Here is a 26760-nt window from a genome sequence, read left to right on the forward strand (position 1 = left end):
ATGAAAGATTTTGCTTATTGAATCTGTGATAAACACTGACTTGTCATCCGTTTGTTTGAGAGACAATGACAGATTTACATTTTACATGGAAAAAGGAAAACAGAAAACAGTAAAAAGAGCAAAAACAGCTGTAATAGGCGAAACTATTGTTAGATTAACAATTTATTCCTGAATTCTATCAAGATGAACGAGATTGATGATAAATTTTACTACGTGTATAGTTCCTCATTGGATCATAAAGTCGAGATTAAAATGTAAGTAAAATTGCACTGTGTTTACACACCAATTTATTACGTATTATATTTATTGAGAGATATTTCATTGTTTGCCTTGCGAAATCGGTAAGCACCACTTTCATTTATTTAACAGTTGGGTGCACAGCGCTCTAATCTTATTGGAACGAAGTGATCAAAATTATTACCTACTGTAAGGATGATAGTCTCAATTTACTAACCCAATATAAATCACAAAGATAATAACATCTGACGGTTTAGAATTGGTGTAACTTCCCTGAATTATTAAAAACCACTATTAAAAACCACTAGTCAAAAAAGCAACTGACTGTAAAAAGGAAATCCAGTCGATAATATTATTCTAATCAAGCCACACATTGTCTAATCTGCTACAAATTATATGATTCTGATATTTCATTTAAAACAGAGAAAAGTGTTTATGTACCATAATTCATTTGTAAACAAACCACAATTTTTATAGATTTATCAGATAAACATAGCTTAATGTGAATTTTTTTTTTTCATGTTTATGTATTTCACTTAAAACATTAAAAAGTTACTATGCCAAACTTATACTATTTACAGAGGCACACTAGAAGGCAAGCGAGCCAAACCGGAATATGACAAGCTGCTATCAGACCCGATGCTCAAGTTCTCTGGTCTGTACCAAGAAGGATGTTCCGACTTGTACGTGACTTGCCAGATACTGAGCGATGGACAGCCTCTGGCGTTACCAGTCACCACGTCTTACAAGTCTTTTAGTAATCGGTGGAAGTAAGTAGCTAATATCTTCTCCTCATGTGTATTTGGGCACATTTCCATATTTATTTTTAAAATGGTTGATATAATTTAAGTCAGTGATTTAATGAAGTTTTTTAAATTACCTTTTTTTTATTAAAACAAAATGTTTCATAATAGTAGGATTTAAATCATGATTCAATTTATATCCTGTTGCAAATAAAATAAAAATATTCCTTTACAGAGAATATATCACAAAATGTTTAGATACTTCACTCTATTTTTGTTCTAAATTGACATAGCAGTCAAGACATCCAAATAAAAAGACATACATTATTCAATATCCTATTTCCTGCTCATGGAGTGACACAGCATCAATCCAATATGTATACCTAATGTATCCTGTGACCTTCAACCCTAGTGTTACTCCTTACTACATAAGTGAACTGTATTTCATTGAAAATATAGTATCGCACATGTTTTATTCTGACCACAATTAAATGAAGATGTTTCTCGTGGTTAATTTGACCTTTACAATGTAGATTGTAGAATAAAAAATGTGCACTTTAGCTCATAAAAATTGGATGCATTATTTGGCGAAAGTCATGAAAAGCATTTATTTTCTTGCCTTATTAGTATACTATAAATTAGTAGTATCGCGTGCCGCGCATATAACGTAGATTTACCATTTGCGTTTACACATTTACATTTGACTAGCGTATTAATTGGCGCGTCTTTGAGTGCGTCAACATTCGCAAACGCACATTCATAACCGAGCGGATAATTCGCTAGTCTGAAACACTTTAAAGTAGGTACCCACCAATATAGGGAGGTATCACAGTATTGTTAGTTGTCGTGACTCAAGAAGTAGAAAGCTTTGGGAACCTATATCCATTAAAATGCGATATCGGAGCTTTTACATAATACTTAGCGCTACTCACGTGTTAGTTCACATGATATGAGTCAAAAGTGGCAGTGGCAACTATTCAAAGTCAACACCTATTTTATTTATTTATGCTGATTTTATGTCTAAACAAAAAAAATACCTACTATATTTTTATTCTAATCTGACATTTCAAGAATATCTCTGTATTATAGAACTAGCCGTACCCCAAGGTTTCACCTGCCGCGTTCCGTGGGTGATAAAATATATCCCATATTCGGGAAGAGTGTAGCTTTCCAATAGGGATTTTTTTAAAATTGGTCCAGTAGTTTATTCATTACATACAAAATTTTTCGTCCCTGTAATATTAGATTTGTTAACTGATTTTTCTTTCATGAGTACCTCTCTCTCCGCAGTTGGAACGAATGGGTGACACTACCAGTGTACTTCAGTGATTTACCCCGCAACGCGACTCTGGCTATGACGATATACGACTGCGCTGGGCCGGGCAAGCTCATGGTTGTGGGGGGCACTACTATATCGCTGTTTGGGAAGCATGGCATGTTGAGACAGGTAAGTTTGTAGCTGCCTTTATTTTTTTTTAAGTTCTTGACTAGTATTGACCATTACAAGGCTCAAAATATTACTCCTATCACTTGTGATGACCACATCTGAGTGTTGCTTCTTCCTTTATAACCGAAAAGCAACAATATCTATACTTTCCAAAAAAATTACTTGTTCAATTTACACAGGCGAAAGAAAGCGTAATTTATTTTTATCTCGCATTTCATTTATAATTGGCAATATGAATCAGTCAATGGTACTATACCATATCACCTACAAGTACACAATAATAATTTATTGACCTGTTTATTTTTATGAAGCGTATGATACATACTCATTAAAAAATATTGATTTATTGTTTGAAAGAAAGACCTTACTTTGTTTCACGAGGGATAAGAATAGATAACCTAGTATTTTAGGCCAGGTTTTTTTTCTGTTCAAACTAAGACAAAGTTGCCATCACTGAACTAAATTATTTGGCTAAAATACTAAATAGTTTCAAGCGACAGTGCCAATGTCGTCGGTTCAATCTCGCTCTCACAAAACATTACTAAACAAAGTTTGGTTTGTAAGATAAAGTTAAACTGTTTGTAAAAAAAAAAAAACAATATTGACCTGAGAAAAACGAAGTGGTAAATATATTAGATAATGACGAAAATCCTCGATACCGGTTTTAATAATTATTATTCTCTTAATATTACCGACCTACGGCCTACGCTCAATAATATTACATCATTTGACCTAATCTAACTGCGCTAAAAACATAACGAGTTAGACTGGTTTACCTTAGTTATGCAAAAAGGTTAAAATAATTACTTTCTTAAACAAATATTGTCGAAAAAGCGAAATTATGATCTAAGAAAGTCACATAGAAACACATTATCTGCTACAGCAAAGTTGCAGAAAAAATAACTACAGAAAAAATATTTAATGAAAAATATTTTTTGTAACATAGTGCATTTTTTTATAATTTATAATAATAAATAAAAAGAAAGATTTATTGCCTAGATTTCAAGAACCCATGAAGGATACTAAACCAGTACACCTTCATATTTGTGTATTATTAATAATTAAAAATTAACATAATATATGTATGTTATGAATGTTTTCTATACTTATGAATATGATTAACCTACTATCTCTGATTGAGTTTATTGAGTAATGTGTCCATAACCGGATCTATACTTTCCCATAACGATGACTGTATCGATAAAAATAAATTAAATCGAAAAGCTTTAAAAACTTTGTAAGGATATTTTTTGGTCTTCCAATTAAGTGGTTTTAAAATAATGACTTTAAATGGACGCTCAAAATATGTAAAAAAAGCATTATCTCTTATACAGATCTGCATCAAAATTATTTATTAAAATAAAAAGATAATTTTTAAAATATACCTACCAAAAAGATGGCTAGACGCTCAATAATAAAAAAAACATAAATACTAAATTATAAACTTTTCTCATTAAGTATTTATTTATTAATCTATGTTTTTATTTATCAAAATTCTTAATTTGAACATTTAAATTATTTATGAACATTTTTATTGGTGTAGAAGTTCAATTGGCTCCGAGCTGGACAATGGAACGTTGTTTTTTTAATTCTTATCTCAAGAATATGTAATAGGATATTTATTTATGTTTATGACCTGATATAGAGGAGTATTGGCACAACAGAACTGGCTGGAAAAAGCCACGACCGGCAGTCGACTTGCATCACAGTGGTGGCGTGACGTGCAGAAAAAATGATTCTCTAAAATTCTTTTTTTTTTTAATTCAAAACAAATTTTTAGTTATGATAGAAATGGTTATAGAATAGTTAGTAGTTAGCAAAAGTGCAGTTAGTGCAGTTTTTATAGGAAAATGAAGTGCATAAGTGTTTAATTTTTTTTTCATTAATAGTTTTATTGGCATATAGTGTAATTCTATATAGGTAATATGAAGTGTAAAAATACTCAATAAATTAAATTAAAATCCTAATTAAGCTCCCCAAAAAATACAAAAATGGGTAAATCACAAAGCACACTCCAAATCTGCAAAGAATGTTACATTTCTTTCATAAATCGACTAAAGAGGTTGTGTTTCGAATTGAAAAAGGGTATGTTCGACCTTCGCGTGTGGCCCGGCGTGGAGGGCAGCGAGAAGACTCCGGGCAAAGCCCCCGATAGGGGCAAGGAGCAGATGCAGAGGCTCGCCAAGCTGGCCAAGAAACATCGGAATGGACATATACCTAAGGTACCGTATATAGGTACTTTTTTTAGCTTTATTTAGTCTAAGGCCCAGTTGCTACAATAACGGGTACGGGTTTCTTAAAACAACTGCTTGCTTCTAAAATTTAATGTGAAAATTCATAGTCAACAACAATAACAACGGTTATGTTGTCGTTGAACTTGGGGATGTGAAGGAAAAGTTTTCTTCTTTTGTTGAAGTTATAGTCTAGTCTAGATCATAAACGGGACTGAAATCATAAACAAAATTAATCCCGTTATAAAATATGGTTTCACTAATTTGTTTTGAATCCTCACATGGAACAACTGTCATCGACGATGATGATTGATGGCCAATCGCCTGTAGATTGACCGCAAAAGCGTTATTTAGCATATTTCAAGTTTGCCTCCTATACCTTCTATACCTAACAAAAAGCTTGTTTTGATTAAAAACTTGCATTTATCTTATCACTAAATCTTTGCATTTAGAGATGATATTAATGCGTCAACTTCTTGGACCTCAAAAACTTGTTATTATTTATCTGTTAGCTTAATCTCTTAATTATGTGTTATATTCGATGAATATGAAATCGCCCAATGAAGAAGATCATTTCCTGATCAAAAAAGACAACAAACGAGTTTTATTTTTTCATAAATAAATACATAAGTGAATAATAATCAGTAAATATGTAAGTAAATACAAATATATGTTGTTAAAACCCCACTGTTAAATTGTCAAACTGTGATTGATGAAATAATTTTGAAACATTATGATGTGCTAAATCCGACCCACCTGACTCTTTCGAACAATCCCACAGCCCAAGTAAGCTTTAAGTACCCAGAGTTGAGCATCAGATCTAAATTATGTTTATTTTTTACTACCGAACAACGTAAAATCGCGAAGGTAGCAAATGGTAGGTCATCATTTTTAAGGCATTTTAAACAACCCACACTTGGACAATTCGCGGCCCACTCATTGTCAAAAGTGTAGTAATTAATTCGAGCCAGTCTTAGAACACTCAATAAGTACATGTTACTAGGTCATATAATAAAACCTTTTATTTTACTAACTCACTGCCAACTTTTATTTGCAATGCATACTGGTTCTTTACCTGGCCATGTTCCTTTATTACTTAATTTGTTAAGTGACCCGGATTTATTGCTCTCGATGGTAATCTATACTACTATTAATACTATTTTTTTTGTTTGATTGTTTGGCTATATCCTAAAGGCTCCTCCCTGAAAGCTGCTGACCCGATTTAAAAAATATTTCACTGTTGGGAAGCTACTATATCCCTGGGTGACAAGATTAGGTATATTTTATCCTCGTATGGAAAGAAGTTCTTACGGGCTGTGGGTGAAACTGCGATAAGCAGCTAGTTGATTATAATTTAGGTACAAAGTGACGTATTAAATGACGTAAGAGGGAGTGACAAGTTTATCTCTTACTGTTGACCCCCTGCGACTCGGTTGGTATGTCGCTACATTCCTATGTGTGCAGTATATTTGTACTTACCTATGTATATAGCAACATTGTATGTTATCTGTGTTAAAGTCCGGGGCATGTTTACGGTAGTGGAATTTCTTCTAGAACTATTAGTTGAGAAGTTTCTCGGTTAAAGTAACTTGGAAGAAAAATAATATATAACTTCTCTAAACCGTAAACAATTATTTAATATTTTTAACCTACTTACTTACAACTTTTCACACGGTTAAAGACATACAAATTTAGTATATCTAAGTTATTTCACCAACAGACACAGGCTATTTGCTATAATTTAATCAAAGTCAAATTATTTATTTCGTTAAGGCCTTTACAAGCACTTAAGATATTGTCAAAAAATATATAAATACGTTTGATTCAAGTTGCCCATTCCAAAAGTTTCCTGTTAAGAAGAACGGCAAGCAACTCCATATCCATCCAGTAAAATGTGAAATTACTCCTAGGATCAACAAAAATAATAATCCCAATACATCTGACTCATTGCAAAATTACAATAACACAAATATTTACAAATAAATAGCTTTCACCGTTCGATAAATACTGTATCAATACGCTCGAGTGACTCTTAATAGAGAAGAACGACTTAATAATTGGGTGTTTACAAATAGAGGAGTCATTTACTTGTAATTATTGAGAACTTTACACTCGATATCTATTTCGCGCAGACGTATAGATTCGAAATGTTTTATACGGGTTCCTAGAAAAAAATAAGCTTTTGTCATCATACACAAGAAAATTCTATCAATATACTTACCGATTTCTTTAAAAAACGCACATTGCGGAAACACAAAACATTCTGCGCTTGAAATTTGCGCAATTTTGCGCATAAAACCTAATGCAATAAAACTCATTTTAGTATCTGAGAATTGATTTATCGTTTTTGGAAGATCATCTTCTTCACGATAATAATAAATCGATGCAGGGTTTTCGATTGCATTATAAAATGATGCGAAAATAAAAAGGTGTTCAAATCAAAAGCCTTAATTGAAATAGGCCTTTGCAGGCTCTTATTAAGAGCCTGTACGCACTGTCGACTAGTTGCTAGCGACTCGGTCACGGTAACTTTCATTAGTTTAAATAAAGACAGACATTAGTTGCACGGTTCCAAAAAGTTCCCTCATAAACTGGGAATGATGCTCTTTTAGGTTCAAAAACCTTTTTACTTTTATCCTTATTACATGCTTTATGGTCAAAATGCGACGTGACAATTCGTTGACCTTAAAAAGGGTTCGGTTCTGGGTATCGGTACATAAAAAAGTTATTTTTAAGCCGTTAGTCATCACCTGTTTAGCCTTTTCTTTCATGGACTAAATTCCAGATTGAAACACCTATAACATACATATAAATTATTCGACTGCATCCATGGTTTATTTACGCCAACAAAAGAAAGAAACCTCTTTTGCTAAAAAGAAACAATATTAACAATCAAACAAAATCGTGAACCAAAATCGTCCTTATAGCCTTTACTATAGAGATCAAAATTGATTCTAAAACAATTTCATTCAATTACATTTCCCAATGTTTAGCCGTTCAAAAACTTGCTTTATGACGTTGCAATAAAGTGTAATTTTGTCTGTTAGGTGGACTGGCTAGACCGGCTGACTTTCAGGGAGATAGAAATGATAAATGAAAAGGAAAAGCGCAGTTCCGACTACATGTACTTGATGGTCGAATTTCCTACGGTGCAGATCGCTGGGATTGACGTAAGTTTTACCTAAATATTTAAAAAGTTTCATAAGTTTATTTAAATATATATGTAGGTACTTCTATTTTCTTATTTTCAGTCAGCAATAAACTTTTCTCAGGCAAAGCTTTAGCCGTCGTACCACAAAAACTTAAACGTCTGTTGAATACTTGTCTAAAAAATGTCAGATTATGACGTTGAAATAAGGTCTGTTTTGCAACATTTTTTTTCACAAGTGTTCAACTTAAGTTTAAGTTGTTGTAGTAAGGCCATTTAGAATTTTAGCACCGGATCAATAGTTCTTCTTTAAAATCATCCATCAATAAGTAACCAATCACCATGTTCTATACCAACAAAACGTAATAAATAATTTGCCTGTCATCTTCCAGCGTAAAACATTAACTTTTGTTACAGCATGCAGTAGTGTACTACGAACAAGATGGCGACGAGATGTATCAGTTCCGAGCTCAAGCCGACATCGTCACCGTACCTGATTATGAAATCTTACAGGTAACAACTAAATAGAACTCAAAAGCCTTTATGACTTGTAAAACTATTATTGGTATTTTTTTTTAACATAGAAGCATCCCCTGTAGTTAGTAAATCTCTTCAGTTTTCAAACCTTTGCCACGAATTGTCAAATATGTCGTCGAAAATTTTTATTACCTTTTTTATTTGATAGCAATATAATCATATAAAATTAGTAATATTGTAACTAGCCAGGAACAGTGCAGCGATTTCATGCTCATGCTAGCTCAATATTTCCTGTATCATTATGAAGGTCTTGTAACAAGTTGATTGATTGAAATGCTTTAATCAAACAATTGATTTATGAAAATATATGAGTACTACTATGATATTTACTTTTGAGGTTTTAATTTTTTATAAAATTACACAGGAAAACCTAGTAGAAAGCAAACAGCATCGTCTAGCTCGGTCCCTTCGGTCGGGAGTGTCTGGTCGCGACGCAAAGCCAACCGCGGCCGAGCGCGACCAGCTCGCCGCGCTAGTGGCCGCGCCACCAGCCCGCCCGCTCACTGCCACCGACCAGGACCTGCTGTGGAAGTTCAGGTAATGTGTGCCAGCCCACCCGGATGCAGCTGAGTCCCAATGTTTTACAGGGAGTAACTGCATATTTGACCCCCTCAAACAGTCATCAGGGCAACCCGAAAAGACTGGCGTCAGAGTTTCTGGCTTTAGACTTCCCGTAACGACTGCCAAGGATATTCAATGACAGCCGGGACGCAACAATTTAACGCGCTTTCTGATGTATAGAACCATTCCCGAATCGACCGCGCCAAACGTTACTTATGATCGATCGATCGTTGCGGCTTTTAAGTATAATGCTATTCTGTGTTACCATATAACTTTTTCTTATTTGAGGATGTTTTTCCCCTTAGGTTTTACTTATCATCGCATCGCAGAGCGCTTACGAAATTCCTGGAATGTGTCAACTGGAACAGGCCAGGTATGTACTTATTATCTGAACTAAAAACATTCAATTTTTTTTGTTTGAAGTTTTACGGAAAACTCCAAAATAACCAAAGATATTCATAGTTACCTAAGAGTTGTATTAAAGATGTCTAAGGCTAAATTAAAAGCAACTCATATACATTTATTTAAACCTGCTAGCCGCCCGTGATTTCACCTGCTTCCCGAGGGATTTACTTTCCGCACATGAAAAACACCTATGTGGTGTTCTGATACTATATTACTGCCCAGTTTGATAAATATTAGTAGGATGAAAGATTGTAACTGTCTGAAGTTAAAAGAATATTTTTTGGCTTTTGCCAGCATGTAATTGAAGCAACAGGAGTCAGCATGCATGTCATATCTTTGCTACCTGCATCAAATCACAGTAAATTATGCAGTTTAATATGCAACTAGATTTTCCTTATCGAAGGATTTCCCCTTATCGAATTGTTTTTTTTTCAAGAGTCTGTCTTCCTTAAATGAATAATTACTTTGTGTTTATAAGTTGGTAAAAGTGTACTGTGTGCGGTACAGGCGCGAATTCTGATACTAAAAGGAGTCTGAATCACAAAAAAAATAAAACAGTTCTTTTATGTTATTTATTTATTTATATGTGGCAAAATAAAAAATGTAATTCTTAGCAACATACAGAAATAATTTTCTTCCGTCGCTTCCAAAAAGAGATATATTTATCAGTTTTCCTCAAGATAAACGTTCAATAATAATTATTTGATGCTATAACTTTTTTTTTTGTACGACTACTTTAAAGTCTAGTAAAAACTTTAAATTGAGGGGTGTAGGATCAATTGCAGCTCGTTGCTTTGAAAAATTATGCAATTAGTTGCATTTGATCCTACACCCCACAATTGAATACATAGGTATCTTATTTTTGAACAAAGGGCCTTCTTCTGAAGAATTCGATACCATATCAAATTGACCCCAAAAGAACAAACGCCTTTATTCACATAGTAGGTACTAAATACCACAAAAATTTGATGACATAATTCTGCTTATCTAATCAAGTTGTAAAAAAAATGTATCTTCTGAGAAACAAATGGACACAATTAAACTTACCTACTGTCAAAATTGACTTTTTCATCACAATAAAATATTGCATTTCTCCCGCCTTAATTTTTCACCACATGCATAGCAATAAAACAAAACATCGCCTGTACAAGACAACACTATATAAAAACTTTGTCGTGATACCCGTTTTTTTACACAATATTCTTTGTTCAAATGCTCATGCATTTTTCTACCGCCAATAAAAATAATACATCCTCGAATTTGTCCAATAGATAGTCAACCTTAACACTATGAAAATACGTATATAAATTGCCTAAGCGGAAATGTATACAAAAAATGAATCAATTATCATATTTTTAAATCACGCTTGCTTGTAGTATGTAGTTTACCTTCGAATCGACTCCACGTGGGGTTTACGAAACACGGGTTAACTTTAAACACGTTTTTAACTAGTTAAGTTACTCTGCAGTGAAATGGAAGTGTTAAACGAGTTAAAGTTTTAAAGATTTTTAGTTTTAAAGTGTTTTTGACAATGAAGACTGTTACTGAGACTGAGTTAAGGATATTGCCTAAATATGTTTGTAAGTAAAAAACTTGTTTTCTAATACTTTAAATTTTTAACTTCTAAGTTCCGTATTTTTCGCGGATTTTTTTTTATTGAATGAAGTCTAGTTTTTAGCAACATTCTTTACCATTATTTAACTGTAAAATTACATAATACTTAGTAGGTATGTTTAAATTTAAATTCATTATACTTAAATATAATATTTAGCATAATTTATTTAGTCCGCTTGCAACATAACTTGAGAGTGTTATGTGGGCGTTTTATTAGGTGCAAGTTTAAGGTAAACGTACCAATAGTCGTCGGATTTCGGAAATCACTGACTTTGAAGCGCTACTGTGTGTTAAATATTCAATAGAAAATGAAATTTTTTGCATGACGTGATAGATTATTTATTCATTATTCTAAGTAACTAATGTTTTTTTAATAATTTTGATGGGTTTATATACTTATTAAGGCAAAAGTAAAAAAAGGGCGATTTGTACCAATAGTCGTCTGATTTGTACGGATACTCGTCAAATATTCCCAGTACTCGTCAACTTTTAATGCTAATGTAAACTCTCTGCTCTTGAACATAAGGTTCAAGTTATGTACATTTTTTTTGTGCTTGAATTTGTTAAGCATACTTGTGCTTTTGAAAATTAGGTAGGTAGATAGATAAAAAACCAAATTCCTATTTAGAATAGCAGGTCATAATCTGTTAGAAGACCAGGTATTTAATAGAACAGATACATGGTTGCATTTTAATTTAAATTCCTATCTGTCAAACGCTTGGAATCACAAAACCAGTTTATAAAATATCTACACTAATATTATAAAGCTGAAGAGTTTGTTTGTTTGTTTGTTTGAACGCGCTAATCTCAGGAACTACTGGTTCGATTTGAAAATTTCTTTCAGTGTTAGATAGCCCATTTATCGAGGAAGGCTATAGGCTACTTTTTATCCCGGTACGGGAAGTAGTTCCCACGGGATGCGGGTGAAACCGCTGACAGAAGCAAGTATGTTATATTTCTTAATCATAATAACGATAGATGCAGTCATGTGCATATGTAGCACGAGTAAAATAATTGCTTTTAAAATATTTAAATTGTAAAATAAAATAATTAGTATTCACAAAAAATAAAAGCCACATTCATTTATATAGCTTTCCGCGAAATAATTACTAACATTCATAGATATGTAGGTAAGGTTGTCATTCATCAAAACTTCTGAACTGCTTAGCGCATACTAAGTACCATTAGCAAAAATCTCTATAGACAGTTTTTATTAATAACTAGCTTTCCGCCCGCGGCTTCGCCCGTTGAATTCGGTTATATTGCGGTATAAATCACAACTATAAGAAAGCTTCTCATTCCCACGGAAAAATCTAAGAAGCGCGATGTAACGCTGGATACGATTAGTTGTTAAACCAAAATTGAATGGTACACTATATTATACGTTTTCCCTTGCGATATGCGATAGACACTAAAAAAAACACCCAGCGCCATCTATCGCATACCTCAAGAACTAAATAACTTAACTAATACTTATACCAATTAGTAATTCGTTGAATTATAGTTATTTCAGGATAAGTAGATGTAAAAAAACAGTTAAGACGATAAAACAAATTGTACGTCATCCCTCGGGGATTCCTCATTTTCGAGGATTCATTATCGTATCATTTAGCTTCTAAATTTATATGTTCATATTCGTTTGCAATATATAAGTAGATGTAAAAAAAAAAACAGTTTAGACGATTAAACAAATTGTACATCATCCCTCGGGAATTCCTCATTTTCGGAGATTCATTATCGTATCATTTAGCTTCTAAATTTACATGTTTATATTCGTTTGCAATATATGTATTACCTTGTTTTAAACGACACACAGCGCCATCTACAATCCATCCATCAAGCAAACAATATTTTTGTTTTCCCTCGGGAATATCTATTTTTTTCGGGATAAAAAGTACCCTATTATTTAATCCGGACTTCTAACTTTACGTCTGCAAAATTTCAAAGCAATCGGTTCGGTAGTTACGGCGTGAAAGCGGAACAAACAAACAAACAAACTCACTTTCCGATTTATAATATTAGTAAGGATAAGGATAATATAATAGCCCCATAGGGCATCTGAAGCGGATGACGGGGAGTAGCGACCCCGCGGGGCTATATATCCGAGTGCTCCGGGGAGAGTATACTGTCCCTCATTTCCGGCCTGCCGGAGTGAAGGTCTCCCGCCTCTTGGCTTGCCTTCATTGGCCGACCAGAGTGGAGTCGCTAGAGCAGGGTTAGCAGCCCTGCTCGGAGGGTAGGTGTCTCGTGGTAAGTGGCGAGTGAGCCGTTGATGCTGGACCCATAGGGAGCGCGTGATCTGTGTTTAAAGTCCGCCGAGGTATCCTCACCCTTCAGCCGCTCATGTACCTGTTGCTCTCTTGTTGCGATTTAGTGACTGATTCCCGGGGGCCCAGTAAGTGAGGTGGCGAGTCTCCACCTGCCATTTTAACATGTATTTTATACATTGTCATTGGCAGGTGCCATAGTTCCTCATCATCATCCTCCTCCGAGCCTTTTTTCCCAACTATGTTGGGGTCGGCTTCCATTCTAACCGGATTCAGCTGAGTACCAGTACTTTACAAGAAGCGACTGCCTATCTGATCTCCTCAACCCCGTTACGCAGGCAACCCAATACCCCTTGGTTAGACTGGTTGACTTACTGGCTTTTGACTACCCGTAACGACTGCCAATACTGTTCAAGGATAGCCGGGACCTACAGTTTAATTTAACGTGCCATCCGAAACACAGTAATTGGTGTCATTGCAGGATATACTTAGAAAGTACATACAAACTTAGAAAAGTTGCGTTGGCACTTGCCTGACCTGGAATCGAAACCGCGCCCTCATACTTGAGAGGTTGATTCTTGGCCCACCAGGCCACCACGACTTTTTTTCCAGGTGCCATAGTTCCTATAGTTTCCTATATCCTAATCCACTAACATCCCAATCCCAACGCAATAGCCCAAGTAGTTTTCCTCCATACTTAGCACAGAATCGGAGATTATCCTTGGGTTCATTTCTACAGTGTATACAGGGATAATCGTCGGTTTTGTGTCACCATTTCATTAAAGTTGTCTCAAAAGGGCGTTTTAAATTTTTTTGCTGCATCTGATGTTATGTGTGGGCCCTTGATTTACAGCTTTTATGACTTTTAAAAGGCCCTCTTGTTTATATTTTCTTTCAGTCATGATCTGCTATTAAAATTACGATCATGCAATCACTAAATACAGACAATTTTAAATAAAAAAATCTTACTTAAGATTACTCTTTACCCATCAATATCGAATACGACAAGCAAAGAAGTGACAGCGATGGAAGCTATGTCATCTTAGTCTTAAAACTGATTTTAATATTTTTTGCGTCAAAACTAGTTGAATGACATAATTTTTATACAGGCGCTATTAAGGCACGTTAGGAAGACGCGGTACAATACGCGTGACGAAATGCAATTTTTTCGAACAAAAAGCATAGTAACAGTCAATTTTTATTTGCCACAAATTGTAATCCAAGCGTAGTAGAAACAAAGGCTAGTGCTAGACCTACTTGTACCCAAAGCGGTAGATCTTAATCGAATGGCTCAGGCCCTCAGCAGCCAATATATACCTGAAAAAACACTCGTACAAAGTGCATACTTATAGAAAACAGGGGATTTAACCATTAAGAAACATATGAATTGAATCGAATAACTTGACTGTGTACGTGCATCTAGAACCAGCAGAGTAAAATTTACCCCTAAGAAAAAGCTTAAAAGAAACGCAGTTTTATGAAAAAATGTAGTCTAAACCTAAAATATGTTTGTTCTAAACAGTTATCAATTTTGTAAAAGTCCCGATATTAGCTATTTATTCGCATTTTGTACTGTAAAACACAAAATATCCTCATTATGACGAGTTTAGGTGCAACTTTTGAGCATGTCCCAGTAGTCGTCATAATAATTGTAAAATTGACGGGTTTTGGGTCAAATGGGAGTTTTGAAGTACCAATAGATGTCACATTAAAAAAATGTATTTTCTATGTTAAAAGTATTCCAAATTGCATATTACATCGCTAGCAAGTAAACTTAACTATCTAATTAAACAAAGAAACATACCACAGACCCCACTGGAATTATGTAAATCAAAACACAAAACCACGTGCTGAGTTTCACTTTTGACAGCTGAACTTCACGAAAAAACGATTTTGTTAGGGCACACACGTTTCAAATAACATATCTTAGAAGCCGTGACTGTTAAAACCCCGTATTGTTGTTTTAATTGTGCAATATATTATCAAGAATATGTTGATATATAAACCGGCCCATTTTAAGTTCAGTAGAAAATAATAATAAAAGTTTTAAGATTAATTGACGACTATTGGGGCATGACGACTTCACCCGCGTTTACCTTATTAGGTACCTTTTTTTGGAGGAACTGTTGTGTTTATTGGCCTATTTCCTTTATAGAAACTAAGTACCGTGATTATTTATTTACTAACCTACAATTGTAACACGTTCTAGGCTAAGATTACAAACAGAATTCAATCATCTATTGTGTACGAGATGAATCGACAAACAAAAATAAAAACTATAGATTATGTCATTTAGTTACTAGGTTTTGTAACACAAAAGTAAATTGTTTTTATTTTGAACTGTCCCAAAAGTAGTTTCCACTCCCATATAAAATTCCTATCATTTCTCTGGCCTTAGACTATCTGAGTACGAAACATCATTTAAATCGGTATAGTACCGATTAGTACCTATACTCCATTCAAAATAACATTAGAAATTTAAGTAAACCTTTTTTACTGTTTGTTCAACCGATTTTGACTTCTATTCCGTAGACAAAAGAACGGAATTGAAAGCAAAATAGTGGTTACAATACCAAGTATTTACTGCAGCCGCCATTAATCATACTACTACGCAATAGAAGTCAAAATCGGTTGAACAAACAGTAAAAAAGGTTTACTTAAATTTCTAATGTTATTTTGAATGGAGTATACCTAGTTTCGGCGTCAGAATGCCATAGACGGACACAAACATTTAAAAGCCAATAATTAAAATGCTGAAATAAGCATATTGAAAAACTCACAACGTATGTCAATAAACATTTGCCTATGCAGATTTTCGGTCAAAACCTCTTAAATCTTTATTCATCCATGTGATTAAATTTACATAGCTATACACATGTTTCCATAAAACTAATAATGGTAGGAAATACTTAAAATTCGTCACAGTAACGGCTTATTTAGATTATCACAATATTTCAAACTCAAGGTTATTTTGATATAACGTTAGTTTTAAAACTTAAACTGTATCAGTTAAGACGCGTCCTACTAAACAGTGGTTGTTTTGTTTTTAATAATTATCTTGTTGATAATTTGTAATGTTTTAAAAATGTGTACTATTGCTATAAATAAGCATATTAGATCGCATTTTAGAGGATGTAAACGTAAGTACCCTAATGTACCAATACTTCTTCTTCCTCCTGCCCTGTTCCCAATTTTATTCGGGGTCGGCTCAATATTTCTCCCATTTTCCCCTGTCACTCGTCATATTGACACTCACTCCCTTCTTATTCACGTCAGCTTTCAGGCAATCCATCCATCTTTTCTTAGATCTTCCTCCACAATGTACCAATACACACTTATAAAAAACCCACGTATTTATTATATTTTGTTCTCCTTCATAATACGTGCGTTGGGTAAAAAAATGAACCTCTAAACCCTCTGTTATAATGAACCTACAGTACTCTAATTCATGCCATCTAATGTATTGAAAGAAAGACTGGAAAATATAACCGTGAACAATGTATGACGCAGGCTCGTTGGGACAATTAGCAACAAGGTACCTATATGACAGCTTTCTTTACTCAGATGGTATTTATTTAAGAACGTATCACTACTATGTGCATGAACGCCAAAAATCAAGCCATTCAAAACTTATGTACAACTAGCGACCCGTAGTATTTATACTTATTCCCCCACTATTTAATGGATTAGTTATTATATGTATATACAAACCTTCCTCCTCAATCACTCGTATGTATTAAAAACAACCGCATCAAAATCCGTTGCTTAAGATTTAAGCGTACAAAGAGACATACCTAGGGATAGAAAAAGCGACTTTGTTTCATAATATGTAGTGAAAAGCCTTCTGTAAATAGTCCCTTCCCAAGTTTCCAGTTGATTCATATCTTTACTCATAATAAATATAAAGCTGAAAAGCTTGTTTGTGCTTGCTAATTTCACTAACTACTGAACCGATTTGAAAAAATATTTCGCATTGAATAGTTCCCACGGGAACAGGATGCGGCTGGCGGAAGCTAATGAACGACGTTATCTATACTAATATTATAAAGCTAAAGAGTTAGTTTTAACTTGCTAAACTCAGGAACTACTGGCCTGGTTATAAAAATTCTTTCAGTGTTAGATAGCCCATTTATAGAGGAAGACTCTTGGTTTTTTTCCGGGTTCGTGCAGAGGTTCCCACGGAATGCGGGTAAAACCGCTGGCAGAAGCTAGTTACTTATAAGTAGAATTGAGAATAACGTGTTTGTTTTGTGTTGTTTGCAGGCGAGGTGCGACAAGCCCTGTCTATGATGAAGCAATGGGCGCCCATGGACGTAGAAGATGCACTTGAACTGTTGACGCCTAAGTTTACACATCCTGCTGTCAGAAAGTACGTATTTTATTGAAGATCGTATTTAATACGATTAATTAGCTGTTTCTCGCAGTTTCATCCTGAGGAAACTAACTTCACGTACTTTATTCCCATATACCTGCAAATTGAATCAGCCTTCTTGAGTTTTGCATTGACAAACACATTTACTAATTCATTCGTTGTAATCTTGACCTTTAAAAAGTGGTGATTTTCGGCTTACTTTAAATAAGTTACTTTTTGTCTTTACTTTTATTACTATTTGTTAGTTAATCCCAACACTTAAAAAAATAACAATTAATTTCAGGTACGCCATCTCCCGTCTGAAACAAGCACCCGATGACGATCTGTTACTGTACTTGTTACAGTTAGTACAAGCTCTGAAATATGAAGACTTCAACGAGATACATGACGGTAAGACTATAAAGACTTTATTTACCGTAGAAGAGACACCGAAGTACAAATGAACAAATACAATGTACCCAAAAATAATAATTTCTTACATAAAATGAAAAATTGGTCTTGATGCAAAAATCTCTGTTAATTAAAATAAAGCAAACTTTTTGTGTACAACATTTTTGCTTTATAATGTCCCATAAAGCATGTGTTTTTTTATGTTTGTTTTTTTATTGTAGAATATGCTCGCGTATGCGGCAAAGACCCGAGCACTGCTGAATTAGAATCTCGCGAAAGTCGTCTCATGCAGAGTGGACATAGAGGCAGCCAAGCCAGTTTACTATCAGCCTCCGGTAAGTTATTATATTGAGAAGATTTGTGGAATATTCTGTAGACATAATTGAAAGAGAGAGAAATGTAAGCCTAAAAATAAGGATTTGCAATTTTGAAAATAAATTATTTCTTTCTACATGCCACTATGTGATTTTAGAGCAAATTGCCATATTCTCCTACCATAAAGTTGTATATTACTATTTTGTATGGCCTATCGATGCTATCTTCAATCTGATCGAATATTTTTTAAAACATCCAACAGTATTTAATTAAAACAATAAGGATATTATTAGAATGAAAATCACAGCAATTTACCTATAACTCAATAATTTAATTTCAGTGCTAACAGCGAGTGAGATGACGTCATCGACGACCAGCCGTCGTTCCACCGACGCCACCATCGAGGAAGCGCCCGCTGCTATCGATGCTAATGTTAGCGTCAACAATAATAACGGCAATGCTAATCTAATGGATAATAATAATCCTTTCAGGTATTTACTTTATATAGACATTATTTGCTAATGTTTTGTGCATTAAAATTATTTGCGCAAAAAGTGCGTTTTAAGTTTGCGCAAAATATTCGCGAGACTATTTGCGCAACATTTTTGTAACTGTAGTTTTGCGCATGTTATAAAAATGTTATTGCGCAAAATATGCGCTAAAGTTACTCGATCAAAACTTGGACAATTTTTATTTGCTTAACATGCAATTAAATTCTTGTAGAACAAAGTTTTAATTTTTTCAAATTTTTATTTTAAGATTAAGTAAAGTATATTTTCTCCTTTCAGCGAAGACTCATCAGAAGAGCGTCTATCCCTAGCTTCGTTCCTGATCTCCCGCGCCTGCAGCAACAGCGTAGTCGCCAACTACCTGTACTGGTACCTGCTCATCGAGTGCGAGGACAGCGATGCTGCACGGGATCTGACTGCCAGGCATATGTACCTCGCTGTCATGAGGACTTTCAGCCACCGACTGGCTAGAGGTACTTGTAATAGGGTATTAAGTAGAGAATTTTTTGTAGTTTCTGTCTGTTCTGACTTTTCTTCAAGGTGTTTGCCCGTGTTCCAATGAAACTTTTTTTATTTGCACTTGGATAAACATAGTATTTATGAAATTCAGAATAATTCCGCTATGGTACTGCTAAGTTTCATCAAAGTCTATTCAGTTTCTTTTTCCAGAAGCCATTGTAATGTACTCGTAAGTGTGACTGAATCTATCATCTAAACTGAATCCATAAGCCAGACCCATTTGGTTTCACGCGAAAATTTAAGTAAACACTTGACGCAATCAACGCCATAATACCCTATCATAATTATTATTTCCATGATTATTATTAAATACTTTCCCCAGGTAACGCAGACCACCAACGCACCCGTTCATTCCTGGCCCGACAGCAGGTATTCATCGACAAGCTGGTGAAGCTCGTCAAGACTGTGACCAGAGAGAGCGGCAACAGGAACAAGAAGGCTGAACGACTGCAGCAGTTGTTAGCCGACCCTGATGCTTTCAAGTTTAACTTTACTAATTTTGAACCCATGCCGTTTCCTTTGGACCCTAATGTTACTATTAAAGGTTTGTGGGATTATGTTATTTAATTTTTAAGACGAGGAATAAAAGTAAAGTGGCTTTTGGCCGCTGAATTTTCAGGGAAACTACTACTTTCTGGACCCGGATAAAAATTAGACCATTTTTTATTGTGATATAATTGTGTAAATTACATTATTGCCAAGTTTTGTCAAAATCTCTATAGCTATTTGCTCGTTAAGAAGTCATTTACACTAACTTTCACCTTTATAATACTAGTGTGATATTTCATTGAATGTTGAAAAAATATCTTACCTCAATATGACATGTTAACATCTTAATAATGAAGATATTTTTTATTAAATTATAGTTTTTTTCTTAACCGACTTTCCAAAAGGAGATTTTCAATGCTAATGTTTGTATTTTCCAGGAATCGTCGCCAAAAAAGCGAGCCTATTCAAATCGGCCCTAATGCCTTCAAAGCTGACCTTCTTAACCACAGAAGGCATGGAGTACGAAGCGATATTCAAACACGGAGACGACTTACGCCAAGACCAACTTATACTACAAATGATCACATTAATGGACAAATTATTACGCAGAGAAAACTTAGATTTAAAACTAACTCCGTACAAAGTTTTAGCGACAAGTTCTAAACATGGATTTTTGCAATTTATTGAGTCTGTGACGGTGGCTGAAGCGTTAGCTACGGAGGGCAGCATACAGAATTTCTTTAGAAAGCATAATCCTTGTGAAGGTGCCCCGTATGGCATTAAGCCTGAAACTATGGATACTTATATTAGGAGCTGTGCGGGCTATTGTGTTATTACTTATTTGCTTGGTGAGTTGTTATTTATTTATTTATATTTTGCTATACCTAAAGTAAGTTGGCCCCTTGAAAGAGACAAAAATTTGAGTTTTGTATATCACAGTATACATCATCTCAAAAACTGATTTTAATATAATGTTTTCTTTTTAATTATTACTATTAACTACCTAGTTCCATATTAGCTAAGCTAGACATGAGCAGAAGCAGTGTTTATCTATTAAGATTCCTTGATATTTCATCTCATATTAATCCATAATCATTAGGTATCATTTAACAAGACCACAACCAAACTACACTATTGTCACAAATACTATACTGAAAATCGCATCAATATCAGTAATTCAAGCACGAGATAATTTCACACAAAACGCATACAGTTCAAAAAGTTTAACTAACACCAGACTATTACCATCTCCAGGCGTCGGCGACCGTCACCTGGACAACCTGCTCCTCACAAAATCCGGTGCTCTATTCCACATCGACTTCGGCTACATCCTGGGCCGCGACCCCAAGCCGCTGCCGCCGCCCATGAAGCTCAGCAAGGAGATGGTCGAGGCCATGGGCGGAGTACACTCGGAGTTGTACCACGAGTTCCGCAAGCAGTGCTATACTGCCTTCTTGCATTTGCGCAGGTAAGAAATTCATCATCTGCCTAGCTTTTTCCTGTGTTGTCAGGAATCAGTCTAACAAGTTCAGCTAAGTACAAGTGTTTTACAAAGAGCGACTGCCTATCGCGCCTCCTCGACTCAATTACCAGTTACATGTATCCACATCATCATCATCATCTTCAGAGCCTTTTCCCAACTATGCTGGGGTTGGCTTCCAGTCTAACCGGATATAGCTGACCAGTCTATCTGACCTCTTCAACCCAGTTACCAGTTCAACCCAATACTCCTTGGTTAGGCTGGTGTCAAACTTACTGGCTTCTGACTATCCGTAACGACTGCCAGGATGTTCAATGACAGCTGGGACCGCCAGTTTATCGTGCTTACCAAACTTTTGTCATCACGGAAAATTGCAAAGTGACTGAGAAAACTAAACCATTTCAATTATTATTTATTGTTTCAGGCACGCAAATTTAATGCTGAATCTGTTCTCCTTGATGGTGGACGCGTCTGTGCCCGACATCGCATTAGAACCTGACAAGGCTGTCAAGAAAGTGCAAGACAAGCTAAGGTATATACAAGAAACTCTTTAATTCCAAAATATTAACATAACGGGAAACCAATTTTGTGTGCAATCAATAAAAGCAAAATATGTCTGCTTGTCGACAATGTTTATTTGACTGTGTCTTCTATTGACAAAATTACTAATTGCTACTTTTCTTGATGTTCATGATAGTAGGTACAGACAAGATATATTTTCTCGCTTAGCCGTTTTCATATATTCAATTTCGATAGGATCATGTTTTGAGACCTGTAACCAGTTCTTTATCCTATATTTCTAGATAGATAAAAAAACCTGCAAAGATTTTAATGTCAATCATATTTACTTTTCAGACTGGACTTGGGCGACGAGGAAGCGGTGCACTACTTACAGAATCTTCTAGACATGTCTGTGACAGCTGTCATGGCTGTGCTCGTCGAACAATTCCACAAGTTTGCACAATATTGGCGGAAATAGACTGTTTATACCACTTTGATTTGACATGGGACTGAACGAAAGAATGATGTACTGTACCCACTTAAGATGAAATCCCACTGTGACGCACATAAATGTTTCTTTTGGTGTACTCGCTCTAACAGTCATAAATTGTGTAACATTGTAGGTACATTTGTGACAGTGGAACAATTTTAGAGGAATTTCACTATAACTGTAACCTTTTTTTGTTGAGCATGCTACATGCATAGTCTCGGTTGGAAAGACATGAAATGTTAGACTAAAAACCTGCGAGACATGTCCCAGATGAGTAAAGCAAGACTATATTTTTGACAAAGGTAATCATTTGATAAATAATTTTTCATTGACGACTCAATTTTAGACATATTGCTGATTTTAAAGTCAAATGATCTTCCATGTCTGATTTAAATTCGTATTTTGCAAATGATGATTTTGGTATAACATCTCGTCCCTATGGTCAAAGTGTAAAGCTGATTATAGACTAATGTGCTACTTAGCTATTTTTAATGAATTTATTCAATATTTAAAAAGTGTATTTATGTATGTATTCATTTTATTGGCAAAGTCGCTTTTGTAAAAGTTTTATTGTACCTTTCTCGCCAAGAAAAAAAAAATCGCTCTCGTATTCTGTATAATATTTATTGGAAAAATATTATAATCACACCATTTTCAAGTTTTTTTACAAAAAATTGGCTAAATTGAAAGATGGGCGAACAATATACTGTGATAAAATTAGGTATTATAAGTGTTCATGATTTTGTAATAATAAATGCTATTTTAATAAAATTGAGATTTTATTTACTATTTATTATGACACATTTTAGCTTAGACATATTTACGTAATTCATAAGTTTTACAAACATAAGAATAATTAGCATAATTGTCATGTTATACAATAACAATAAGCAGAAACATTTAATATCATTCTTAATTAAAGCTAGAGTACTAGAGATTGCACCCATTCGTCATAATAGACCAAATATACCAAACCACCAGCTGTTTTAACATATCATAGTAACCACATAAAAATTTAAAATACCAAATAAATTCATAAAAGGCCTGTGGCTACTCTTCAACATATCAATAAATAATTTATAAGCTTTATACATATTTATCTCATCAATAATGATTTATTAGCATTTACATAATTTCTGTAATGAAGTTAGAGCCTTATCTGTTTCAAATTCTTTCAAGATCAATGTTTATTTATAGAGGTCTTATAACAGCAGTTATTAATTGCAGTCATGAGTAGTTAAATCTTTCAGCAGGTAAGGTAAGTTTTCAAGTATTAGCTGCCATCAAATCTGCCCCACTAGATATACAATCACTGGCCACAAATATTTTACTCCCAGTGTTAGTCTGGACCACATCACAAGCTGCTACCTCTGCATAGTTCACCCCTCCCACCACATACACTAAAATAGTTTTAGGCTTCAAAGGAAAACAACCCCCTTTATTTGGCTCACTTTTCAAAACTTTAGCTAAGCCCCTAACATCTTTACAACCAAATTCCAAATCATTCTGCAATTTTAAATTTGATAATTTCTCATTTAAAGTTTGCATTCCATCTTTGAATTTCTCTAGTATTGTACCTCCTACCCTCAAGTCTGTTACTGCTGACAATTTCGTTAAAGCTTCAGCCAGTGTATCAGAAGTCAGTAAGGCATTGCATAGGACAGCTACTAAGGGGATGTAGCCTCCATGGAAAACATAACTTGGTGAGGCTGCACCAACTTTATCAGCCTGTGATGGCAGTTGTTTCAACTTGTTTGCATTACTCTGGAACTCATTCTGCCATTTTGGTAATCTATCACTCAGGTTACCAAGATTTGAAATGTTCAAAGACAATTTTGGACTTGAAGGTTGAACCAGCAACCCAGCATTGATAAGATTGTTGAAAACATATAAATATTTGTAGCCAAAAGCTAATAAATATTTGCTAACTAAAGCATTGTATTCATCATAAGTTAGGGACTGAGTTAAACTAAGGAGACACATGAGACGTAAACTATTATAAATATGTATATCTGTGCCAAAGATTTCATCAACAAATGTGAAGTTTGACTTCTTGTTCCTGTTGTTGAGCATCTCTGTCTCAGCCAGTTTGAGGTTCTCAAACTTGTTGCTCATTTCTGAAATGATAGTTTCACAAGCTAGCACATGGTTGACTAGATTCTGCTTAAACAGTGACACTTGTTGCAGCTTGGTTGCCACAAAGTGCTTAATTTCCTGAATTCCTAAAGCCTTAATATCCTCATTCTTCAGCAGCTTTGCTTTAGAACTCAAAACACTCAGCACTTCAGAGAAATGTCTGTGTTTTATTTCTCCATACAAAGTGTCAGTAGAACTATCTAGTGTCATCACTGTGTTCTTGGAACTTGCACCTTCTTCTTCAGACCCAAAGTTCAGTTTTCCTTTTTTTAATTTTGTCTCTTTGACATTCAAGTCTAGATGGCCACAGTTGATATTGAACAGCTCACTAAGGAGGCCACTGTATGTTGCAGGTGTTAATAGACTTGATGCATAGTCTTGGTTCCTATCAATAACAATCAAAGCTCCAATATCCTTAGAACTGTGAGTATCAAGAAAATCTCTGGCATAAGTCTCATTGTAAATCTCTAACATGTCCAGTATGCTTGCAGAAAGTTTGCCCACAGAGAAAATAGCTTTAGGCTTGCCAGTTACATGGAACAGACTCCACAAAGACATGGATATACTGGACAGTAAAGAGTGATTCTGTTCGACAAAGAGCTGCTTGAACAAAAATGGTAGCTCCAAACTTAATAGTTGTTCATCCAAAGCCATGAGCTCCCATGAAAATGTATGAAGCTTCACAATACCATACAAGCCCTTACTTTCGAGTACTGAGTCATATGTTGTGAGGACTTTGGGCACTATGATGATGTGGAAACACTTCAAGTCAGCTAGGGCAGGGTTCTGACTGAGCAATGATGCAATCTGGTCCAACACACATTTGTACTTCAAAATGCAAGCAGGTATGAAGTAAACTCTAATCGTGTTGGCTGTGCTGCTGAGTTGAGGATCCATTTTGTAAATTTTGTCAATGCCATGTTGCCTGAAATAATAGTAAATGTATGTCAATTATAACTGTAAACTTTACGTATTAAATAATTCTAATATGATTTTTTTTATTCCTTACCGAAGCCAGTTAACACCACAGATTCTCTCCAAAGGCTTGATAAGTGTAGGATCTATAATAAGATCCTTTTTGTCACCACACAATAGCAGAATATCTTTCAGTTTACATTGAGAAATTAGGCTGAGTGAAGCCAATTTCGACGAAAGAGGTTGATGATCCATTTTAGGACACTTCGTTTCCTATTTAAATTAAAACTTTGTGGCAATGTAATCAATCATTTTATATTTAACTTGTCAAGTTCAACACTACAGAAAAGAATTACGTTTTCGTAATTTTATTCACGAAGTCAACAAACAAATTCCAACAGCGATAATGCCAAATCAGGCCAAATGTAGGGACACGAAAAAAGTATCGATGCTTTGTGGTATCGAGTACATTCCAGTTCGATACCGATACTTTTGTACTCGATACTTTGCATTCGATACTTTTACTCAGTAAGTACTTTTTCCCAGGTATCGTATCGAATGAAGAATTTAATTTAACTGCGCTTTCTAGCTCACTCGTTGAAAACTTTTTAAGACATTCGTCTTAAAAAAAGAAACGACATTTGATTTCTGGAGCCACCATAAGAAGTTGGCACACACTAAAAAACAAAATAATAAAGCAAGTTCTTCATCTTCATCACAGCCTGAAATTTAAGGATGAATTAAGCTAATACTTATCGGCACAGGTTTCGCCACTTTCAGTAGATCCCTTAAAACAATGGGAAGATATGAAAGTAGTATTCCCAAAATTATATAAATTGGCACGAGAATGAATATATATATCAATCCCTCCTGCGACGTCAGTACCTTCAGAACGATTATTTTCTGAAGCACGAAGTACCATCACAAAAATTCGAAACCAAAAGGCTCAACAAACTTCTATTTTTAAGTGACTACGGAGGAGGAATGGGATCTTTAATCTACTACGCGGGTGAAACTGTGAGACACTGCTAGTTTTTAGCATACCTCAAATAACTTAATATTGTTTCCTTTTGCTACATTTTCGATTTGTTTCATTCATTCCATTTTCCATTTTTCTATTATTCTATTAAATTTGTGTACCAATACCATTTGTTTTTTATGTCCTGCTGAACTGAAGTAAAACTGACATTATTTACTGACTGATATTGACCTAGCAAATTTTGATCTAAAAAGTACTCGATACCTTGAAGTATCGATCCTTTTGTTTCGATACTTTAATGAGTACGATACTTTGTTATCGATTCTACTCATGAGTACGGTATCGATACTTTTGCTTCGATACCGTGTCCCTAGCCAAATGTCAACAAACAAATTTTAACAAATTTGACACTGACACGTTAGACAGCAATTGACGTTCCTAAACATGTGCTGCCAGTAAATTCCAGTTTCCGGAG

The 26760-nt window shown here is 34.7% G+C and overlaps 2 protein-coding genes across 2 annotated transcripts; one reads left to right on the forward strand and one right to left on the reverse strand.

Moving 5' to 3' along the window:
- The first annotated feature begins 58 nt into the window (after positions 1-58).
- LOC110379084 (phosphatidylinositol 3-kinase catalytic subunit type 3) lies at positions 59-23026 on the forward strand. The gene is made up of 18 exons (XM_064038773.1): positions 59-254; positions 819-1007; positions 2271-2427; positions 4512-4649; positions 7706-7828; positions 8224-8319; positions 8708-8880; positions 9210-9277; positions 17454-17559; positions 17846-17952; positions 18174-18287; positions 18608-18758; positions 19056-19249; positions 19618-19839; positions 20222-20632; positions 21039-21252; positions 21689-21796; positions 22120-23026. The coding sequence occupies exons 1-18, from the start codon at positions 184-186 to the stop codon at positions 22241-22243; spliced, it is 2766 nt and encodes a 921-aa protein (XP_063894843.1). The 5' UTR covers positions 59-183; the 3' UTR covers positions 22244-23026.
- On the reverse strand, positions 22817-25727 carry LOC110379067 (vacuolar protein sorting-associated protein 33B). The gene is made up of 2 exons (XM_021338567.3): positions 25401-25727; positions 22817-25316 (listed from the first exon to the last, which is right to left on the reverse strand). The coding sequence occupies exons 1-2, from the start codon at positions 25559-25561 to the stop codon at positions 23522-23524; spliced, it is 1956 nt and encodes a 651-aa protein (XP_021194242.3). The 5' UTR covers positions 25562-25727; the 3' UTR covers positions 22817-23521.
- Positions 25728-26760: the final 1033 nt, after the last annotated feature.

The sequence above is a fragment of the Helicoverpa armigera genome, chromosome 17, assembly GCF_030705265.1.
Source record: "Helicoverpa armigera isolate CAAS_96S chromosome 17, ASM3070526v1, whole genome shotgun sequence".
NCBI lineage: Eukaryota > Metazoa > Arthropoda > Insecta > Lepidoptera > Noctuidae > Helicoverpa > Helicoverpa armigera.

Coding starts and splice junctions, on each gene's coding strand:
- LOC110379084 (XM_064038773.1), top strand. CDS start 184: ATGAACGAGATTGATGATAAATTTTACTACGTGTATAGTTCCTCATTG. Junction 19,250..19,617: donor CAGCCACCGACTGGCTAGAG/GTACTTGTAATA, acceptor TACTTTCCCCAG/GTAACGCAGACCACCAACGC. Junction 19,840..20,221: donor CCCTAATGTTACTATTAAAG/GTTTGTGGGATT, acceptor TGTATTTTCCAG/GAATCGTCGCCAAAAAAGCG.
- LOC110379067 (XM_021338567.3), bottom strand. CDS start 25,561: ATGGATCATCAACCTCTTTCGTCGAAATTGGCTTCACTCAGCCTAATT. Junction 25,317..25,400: donor TGTGGTGTTAACTGGCTTCG/GTAAGGAATAAA, acceptor CTATTATTTCAG/GCAACATGGCATTGACAAAA.